This window comes from Pteropus alecto, unplaced genomic scaffold (genome assembly GCF_000325575.1).
Source record: "Pteropus alecto unplaced genomic scaffold, ASM32557v1 scaffold45, whole genome shotgun sequence".
Taxonomy (NCBI): Eukaryota; Metazoa; Chordata; class Mammalia; order Chiroptera; family Pteropodidae; genus Pteropus; species Pteropus alecto.
Window position 1 is genome coordinate 236652 of NW_006442491.1, and position 9076 is coordinate 245727.

General features: G+C 46.6%; 1 protein-coding gene across 1 annotated transcript in view; it reads left to right on the plus strand.

Annotated features, from left to right (window-relative positions):
• THBD (thrombomodulin) overlaps positions 1-3326 on the plus strand; it is a 5097-nt gene extending 1771 nt beyond the window's left edge. Inside the window, exon 2 of the mRNA XM_006921542.3 lies at positions 1-3326. This exon is cut by the window's left edge and continues 10 nt beyond it. Within this exon, the coding sequence (XP_006921604.1) occupies positions 1-1619 (1619 nt within the window). The 3' untranslated portion in view covers positions 1620-3326.
• Positions 3327-9076: the final 5750 nt, after the last annotated feature.

The following is a 9076-nucleotide window of genomic DNA, read 5'->3' on the forward strand; positions in this document are numbered from 1 at the left end:
TCTTCCGGCGCCCGACGACTTTCCTTGCCGCCAGCCAGGCCTGCGAGCGCCTGCAAGGCCACTTGATGACCGTGCGCTCCTCAGTGGCAGCTGATGTTATCTCCCTGTTACTGAGCGGCGACGGCGGCGACGGCTCGCGCCTGTGGATCGGCCTGCAGCTCCCGCCTGGCTGTGGTGACCCGAGGCGCTTCGGTCCCTTGCGCGGCTTCCAATGGGTTACGGGCGACAACCGCACCAGCTACAGTAGATGGGCGCGGCTTCACGAGGACCCGGCGCCTCTCTGTGGTCCTCTATGCGTCGCCGTCTCGGCGGCTGGGGCCCCGGCGTCCGGCGAGCCGGTCTGGGAGGAGCAGCAGTGCGCCACCGAGGCCGATGGCTTCTTCTGCGAGTTCCACTTCGTGGCTTCCTGCAGGCCTCTGGCTGTGGAGTCCAGCGCCCCGGCAGCCGCCAGCGTCTCAGTCGCCTACAGTACCCCCTTCGCCGCCCGCGGCTCGGACTTCCAGGCGCTGCCGGTGGGTAGCTCCGCCGCGGTGGCGCCCTTCAGAGTGGAGCTGGTATGCGAGGAGAGGCCGGGAGAGGCTGAGGCGCGCTGGTCCCGGGATGTGCCCGGCGCCTGGGACTGCAGCGTGGAGAACGGCGGCTGCCAGCACACATGCAACCAGAGCGCCGGGGCGTCGCGCTGCCTCTGTCCTGTCGACTCCGCCCTGATGGCCGATGGGCGCTCCTGTGCTATGCCTGGGAAACACTCGTGCGACGAACTCTGCGAGCACTTCTGCGTCCGAAATCCAGATGTGCCCGGCGGCTACTCGTGCATGTGCGAGACCGGCTACCAGCTGGCTGCTGACCAGCACCGGTGCGAAGACGTGGATGACTGTATGCAGGTGTCCAGTCTGTGCCCACAGCTCTGTGTCAACACGGAGGGCGGCTTCGAGTGCCAGTGTCACCCTGGTTACGACCTGGTGGACGGCGAGTGCTTGGAGTCCGTGGACCCGTGCATAGGGACTAACTGCGAGTACCAGTGCCAGCCCGTGGGTCACACTAACTACCAATGCGTCTGTGCCGAGGGCTTCGTGCCCAACGCCCACGACCCTCACAGGTGCCAGATGTTCTGCAACACGACTTCATGCCCAGCGGACTGCGATCCCAACAACCCAGCTACCTGCCAGTGCCCCGAGGGCTACATCCTGGACGAAGGCTTCAAGTGCACCGATATCGACGAGTGCGACAATGACATCTGCCCCGACGGAACTGAGTGCCGCAACCTCCCGGGCACCTACCAGTGCATCTGCGAGCCCGACTCAGCCCTCGCGGGCCAGGCTGGCACTGACTGTGACCCCATCAATGTGAGCCGCGGAGATGAAGGCGGCTCTGGGGAGCCCCCCGTCAGCCCGACTTCTGGCGCCACCTCAAGCCCGTCGCCTGTAGGGTCTGTGCATTCGGGCGTACTCATTGGCATCTCCATCGCAAGCTTGTCTCTGGTGGTGGCGCTTTTGGCACTCCTCTGCCACTTGCGCAAGAAGCAAGGAGCCACGCGCGCTGAGCTGGAGTACAAGTGCGGGGCCCCAGCCAAGGAGGTGCTGCAGCACGTAAGAACGGAGCAGATGCCTCAGAAACTCTGAGGGGCCCCCTTGGCCTTTCCTTCCCTCTCGTGCCTCGTTCCCCCGTCCTCTCCCCCAGCCTTACTCCCCTTAATTGACATCAGAACTGGAGGAGACTCCCACCTCTTCTTTCACTGATTGTATGAATGGCTGGGGAGGGGGAATTGGAGGGAGGATGCGAGCCAGTTACTCCCATGACATCACCGGACTACTAGACAGAGATGGGAATTTTACAATGAAGATGCAGACTGGAGAGTGTCCTATGCCCTCCCCATGGGGCACACGAGGGTTTGTTACTGGTTGGCAGCCTTTTGGACAGACTGTGATCCAATGGACTAGTGAGTGTAATTGTGTCATCACTGATGACCAAGATATTTATTGTCTAAGTATTTAGGACTTTCATTCTTTTTCTTTTTTCCCTATCTATATATCTTCATACCTACTTTGAGTCCTTCCCTCTCTCCCTTCCTCTCTCTCTCTCTCCTTCCCTATCTGTATATTTATGTACTTTCACTTGTCATGTGGCAGTTAAAGTATCCTGGTGAATCTTTTTTTTTTTTTCAGCTTCTCAAATTTATGAAGGTAAGCCTTATTTTCCCTTCTCATTTCTCCCAATTTTCCCCTTCTTGGAAATAGACCAACCCACCTGAGTCACCCTACTTGTGTCTGCTCTTAGCTGTCTGCCTAGGCAGAACTCTTATGTGAAACAGAAACAAAAACACTAAAAACAAGAATTGTTGGGCATTTGTTCTTTCACCGGATTAGCTAATTTATCAAGTTTCAGGCTTCCAAGGTGATATTATTTTAACAAAGGTTAATATGTTAGAGGTATCTGTTAAATTAATGATGCTGGACTGTCGTAGATACTGAAACCGAGGTGTTTTCATTTTTATTTTTTTAACAGCGAGCCTAGGTTTCATTATTGTTGTCGTTTTGATTTGGACTGAAGGGTAATAATTGTTGTTAAGTTTTTTATGCAGTTTCCTTTTTCATTATTATTAATATTAGTATTGGTTATTTTTAACAATGTTGAGATGTTTATGATTGAGAGAAGAAAGCACTTTTCAGGAGACAGATTAAGAAAGTTTTGAGCTGCATGATTCATGCCAATTACAAAATTGACCCTCACTGTTTTTGTAATTTGTAGGCCAAAATAAAACCAGCTGAACCATTTTCGGGGGATTTGGGAGTTTGGGGATGCCTGACTAAGACCTCACCGCGATCAGAGGGACCTTTGGAGGGGCCTTCTAACTCTCCCCAGCTGGTTAGAAATGCAGAAACTTGGAATCTACACCACCTATTGCAAAATAATCTGTATTTTAACAAGATCTGTAGAGGATTTGTCTGTCCAGTATAGTTTGAGGAGACGTTTCAGACAGCCTCCAACTTTCAATACAGATCAGTAATAAGTAGCAGGCCAAGTCAGGCCCATTATTCTCAAGAAACTGAGGAATTTTAATTTCATAGCTTTGCTTTCTTGTAGAGAAGATTAGGTACACACATTTAGACATTGCTACACAGGGTCTTTGGTTCAACTAAGCTGGGAATGAAATCATGTATAGAAAATGTATCATGTAAGTGTATCTTTTTCTCACACAAAGATTTTCCTCTGCTATTTCGTAAACTCAGCACATTTGTACATAGTTATTTATTTATTGAAGATAAACTAGACCACGGGCAAAATCCTTGCTTATGACATCACATGGAGAAAATAAACAAATAACAGCACGTTTTGGGGCTGTGTGTCTGTTTACCTCCCCTCCCCCAGCTGTCATTAAACAGGGTTGGTGAACTATGCAAATACCATGAGATACATTTAAAGCCTGCTCCACACCCATCACTAGCTTCCATCTGCTCATGGCATAATCTCTGACTTTCAAAGGTCTTTCCAGAGGAGATTGTTTTCTCTGTAAAAGGACTTCATATTATGTCTGTGTGCACAAATATTTATTTTTTCCTTCTGTAATCGTAACAACTTCATACATAGGACTTGTGTCCATGCATTTTAAAACACATTATGAGATTATTTGTTGGAATGAGTTAAAGAAATAGTCTTGGGTCATCTCTAGAATCCCAGCTATATGTTCTTCTGCACATGATTTGGTATTATCTGCTCCCCGAGATATGCAAACACAACAGTCATGAAGTCTCAGTGGCTCAAATTCGAACAATCATTTCAATATAATAAGATCTCATACATTATTAAATCATTCTTATTTCCCTTGGTGTCTAGAAACCTTGTCTTTTTAATATACAAATTTATTGGGCCCCTTTTTCTGGGTTGGTAGAACTGGTTTAATTTTACATGCAGCACTCAGAAAGTTTTCATGAAGCAGAAGTTGGGAGAAAATTGAGTTTGTCTAATATTCAAATATTTTGATACATCTGGGTAATGCTGAATTTCTCAGTTATAAGCTGAGTAGTTACTGTTGTGAAGGTGCGGTTGGAATTTCAACATCTGCTTTGGATGACATGGACAGCTTTGGTGCGTAGGGGCTGAGGGGTGGGTGCTACTATGAGTAAGTAGTGCCTTACCCAGATAACTGGTTGAGCAATGTTGCCCTTAGGAAGTTTGGTAGACTAGCAGAAAACCAAATTCAGTAGGAGATACGTATGAAGAAAGAACTTGCTGAGTGGGGCAAAGCAGGTACAGATAAAATGTGCTGGGGGTCTAGAGGTGAGAGGGATACCTTACAAATTTGTCCTCACTACTTGACCTTCCATTTTTCAAAAAGATCTTCTTCCAAGTAGCTGTTAAAGTACCTTTCTAGGGCCCATTGTTTTAGATTTTCTTCTTTCAGAAGAGGGACATTTTCTTAAGAACACAAGAAAACCAAAGTACTAGTGGAGTAGGGTCCCAGACCCTCCCTATCCTCCTCACTTTCTGTCCCCTGGAAGGCAAATGGCTTTTTATTCTTCCCCTCAGAACTGACCCCTTCTCTTGGATTAGTTCAGCAAATATTTATCGAGCACATACTTCGTTTCTAGCATGATGATAGGCATGGTGACAAGCCTCTGCCTTGAGAAGCTTACACTCTGGTTGGGAAAACAGACATAAAACAAATAATCGCTCCCAAATTTTATTTAACTTAGAAATAATGGTAAGAGCTGGGGAGGAGAAGCACAGCACAACAGAGAATCAGGATTTAGATTAGGAGACTGGAGAAGTGTCTTTGATGAGCTGACTTTAACACTAGACCAGAAGGAGGAGCTGGGGTTAGTCAAATGCAGAATGGAGAGCAGTCCAGGTAAAAGGAATATCACTTGCAAAAACCTGCACTGGGAAGAGCATTGGCAGAGGGCATGGAGCACAGTAAACAAGGAAGAAAGTGGCCAAGAGAAAGCTGAAAAGGCGGAAATGGAGAGATAAAAGTGGAGGGGGAGAGGGGATCGTAGACCAGCATAAAGATTTGATTTCTAGGTGCAAGTGTGCCACTCAAAGTGTTTTAATGAGTGTGCAGGTGTTTGATTTATGTACTGAAATTGTTTGGGAAGGTAACAATTCTAGACTTATTTAAATGTCTTCATGGGCAGACAGCTGCCCTGTTTCCCTTATAAGCATAGAACATGAGTGTCATATACACCTGGATTTTTGACACCTGGTTGTCACATGACCATGAGTGCCACAAAACCCCTCCAAGGCTATAAAAACTGGTGTTAGTAGTACTGCCTCACAGAGTTTCCATGAGAATTAGATGAGATGAGCTACAACAGGTTTTGGCACACAGCAGGTGCCCAATAAATGTTAGCGTATGTGCCACTAAATTAGTGGATGTATAAGTGAATAAAGAAAAAGCTTATGTTGAGATCTTGAGGGTCTCGAGGACAAGCTGAAGGTCATTAAAGAATTGGAAAGTATTCTTTCAAGGCAAGGTACAGCCACTTAGATGCTGTCAATCCTAGAGAAAGTGTTGTGGTGGAATTTGGGGCATCAAGCAGAGACTGAGGAGGGAGATACTGGCATAGGGAGAGAAGCAGCCCCTGGAGCTGTAAAATCCTGTTTCCAAGGTCTGTTGTTCCTGCTCACAAGTCCCATCCGAGGATGGAGTGCAGAGATCTCTTCCATTGTGCTCCCAGGGGTGTCACAGAAAAGGGAAGAATATATCCCAAAGTGTCCTGCTTCCTTTCTCAGGGCCCAAAGGAGAGAGAGAAAACTGACTCCAGCCCAGACAGAACCTGGAGCTGTACTCTCCTGCCCTCCATCCCTGCACCCTCACACTCACCCTCAGCCACCACGTGGGGCCCTCAAATTTAACAACATCAAAGAGGAACCTGCAAAAGAAAAAAGAATCATCAGTTCAAAATGATACTCAATGAGACTTTGGGGAACCCTCTGCCACACTGGGGCTTTGCAAGCAGATGGTAGATCTGGGCACTTGACCCCAGGGAGGGGAGTTACAGACACCTCTGTGACTCCTCCCCATGGCTGAATTTCCCCTGCTGCACATCAGAGACTGCCCACTCAGAAACAGTGACTGCTGCCATCCTTATCTTCTCAGGGAAGGTGGCATTGTAACCTAAATTGCTGGGGCCTTTTGGAACTCTCCGCCAGAAAAATGTACACACCTTTGCCCTTCTTCCTCTTTCTCTGTAGGTGAAAGAGGAACCTCAGCTCCAAGTGGAGACCTCTTGGAAATATTAAGATCTGTAGGCCAGGAAAGTGCCGGCTGTTAGGACCAGGCCACTAGAAGAGCTGGCTAGGCCCAAAAGGTGGTTACTGTACTTTATGTTCTTTTTTAAAATTAATGATATAACTAACATACAGCAAAACTCACTCCTTTTAGTGAACAGTTCTATGAACCCTGGAGACCACATATACTCGTAGAACTACTGCCATCATAAATATATAGAACATTTTCATCACACTAGGACGTTCCCTGGGTCCTCTCCCCATTTGCTGCCATTGGACTTGTATACACACACGCACGCATGCACGCGGGTGAGGCCTTTTTCCTCTCTGAGGCTTGCTATGCTCCATTTTCCTTCAAGATCTCCCTACACCAAGGATCCTGTTTTCAAGTTTGAATCACAAAGATGACCTTTTCTAAGCAGGGAACAGACATCTTGACTCTCTTTACTTTCAGTGACCAGGTTTAAATGAAACCAGCTCATATGTCTCCTAATGCCCCCTGCTCATTCACCTCAAGTTGTGGACTTGTGCTGCCAAAAATCCTGGCAGCTCACCAGAAGTGTGTAAATAAGCAAAAAAGCAGGACAGCAAACCTCCACATTATGCAATTTGAGGGAGGAGGGGGGAACTTGGGGGGTGTAATCAGGAAGTAAGATATGCGCAAAGGAAATGAGGATGCTGCCCATCTTGCATCCCTTGTGGCAAACCATTGCATTCCTTCCTGAGGTTTCTGGGTGACATTCTGGATGTGGACAGGACCAGGTGACAGAAGATCCCCAAGTTCTAACTTATGGGGGTTCCTGTTGCTTTGTGTTAAATGTGGTTTATTTATTATATCATCTCTTCAAGGAAAAGTGAGGTTACAAAGAATATATAAGAACACATTTTCATTATGATCATGGCTTGGTGGGGGGGGTCCCCAAACTTCTTTGAAAAGATATCTCCTGACCTTTTCAGGCATTTCTTCTCAAAGTAATACAGGCAACGCCTGGCTCTTTCTTTTATAGAATGTGTGCCGGCATTCAGCGGTATCTTTTTTTGTTTTGAGAGAGAATTTCCTCCTTTTTTGGGTCAGCACGTTCAGATATAGACAAACAACTAGTTTTCTCTCACAAAAGAAACAAAATATTGTTTTAACATCAGATTCTAACATAATCAAAATTCTTTCAGGAGTATTTTTAAAGCGTGACTTCTACGACAAAAGAACCCTGGGGTGCCTTGTTCCAAGTCACACCCCTGAAATCAGGGCAGCAAACAACAGAAGAGTTTCAGGGATCCAATGAAAAATACCAAGATCCTAACCTGGGGTCCGTGACAATAATGACATGTGGGGGCCACAGGACAGACATCTCCCTGACTCCCTGACTGAAATAAATCTTTTTTTTTTTTTTAATTGTACATTTCATGACGGAAATTATCCTGAGTAGAAACCTGCCCTCTTCGGCCCCTTCTGCATTTTCAACATGTGGCAGCTGCTCTCCATCGCCCCCCTCGCATCTTCCTTTCATTTTTACACTGAAGCTGGGGCCCTAATTGCTTATTCAGAGGCTGTTCAGCCATCCAGCCAGGAAGAGAGGGGCTTTTCCACAGTTTCCCCACTCCTCTCTTGTTCCTTCTGCCTCTTGCCTTAATGCCATTCCATTTCCTTGAGAACAGGGACTTACCTCCCATAACCTCTTTGGCAATCTGCAGCCCTGCACACCATCACTCTCGTATTCAGAGCACACATGCAAATTTGTCTTGAAATGGTGGTGGAAACCAAAAGCACCGCTTTTTGTGATTTAGGTTATTTTGGTCAGGATTTGATGCTTGTCTTCAAACATGTTCTCCTCCAGAAATCCAACAGCAACACAAAAAGAAAGGGAAGGGCAAGAAAGGCACAGAATAGGTCCCCTCTTCTCCTTTTCGTTTGTTTGAATTTCAAGAGCTTAGGACACAGCTGTAATAAACACAAAGCTAAAATGATGGAGCAGCACAAGCCCAGCAGCAAGCAGTCTGGGGCCCACGACAAACGAAACGAGGGTTTTGATGGCGTTGGGTCTTAAGGAATACACCACTCCGCGAGGCTTTGAAGGGAGTTCTGAGGTCCTAGCTTGGCAGAGAAGCCACATTCTCTCCTTAGAGCTCAGAGTTAAAGCCTTTGAGGTCATTGAGAAGTTAGTAATGTGCCCAGGGACAGAGTCAAGCCCCTAGTTTGCGAGTGGGTGTTTCTGGAGTCCACAGTACATCTTCTCAAATCTAGGAGATCAAGAGGACAGTTTCCTAAGTATATTGACTGAGATCTTGCTGCCTGGGGGAAAGAGAGCAGGAAATGGTAATGGTTGGGTAGCTTCCCTAAATTTAGGGAGAGCACTATTCCCAGTTCTGTTCCCCTCATTTCCTCTCCATGCTATTGTCTGCCCATCTCCTCAGGTCACAGGTCTTGGCCACCACAAGAAAAATACATAGTGAATGAAATAGTCCCTATTTGCTTGGGATGGCAGTGAAACAACTGTAACTGTATATGTGTCAAAATTCATAGAACTGTAGATTTTTAAAGAGTGTTTTACTATATGTAAATTATACTTCAATAAAAATAGATTTAAAAGAAATCACTGCTCCCTCAGAACAGCTACAAAAATTCTGATGTAAAAAAAAAAAAAAGAACACCTTCCCCGCACCCCCCACATTCATTCATATGATGGGGAGACTGCCTTCTAGTATGTAGACACAAAGTTGCTAAAATTTGAAATGAAATGGACACAATTCTCCTGCTGACCTCCCCCTGAAATGTAGAGGGCATGTTTGTCCTGGTTCACAAGGACTTGGAGTTGATGGGTTTCTTTACCAGGTAGACCCATGCCTGTCA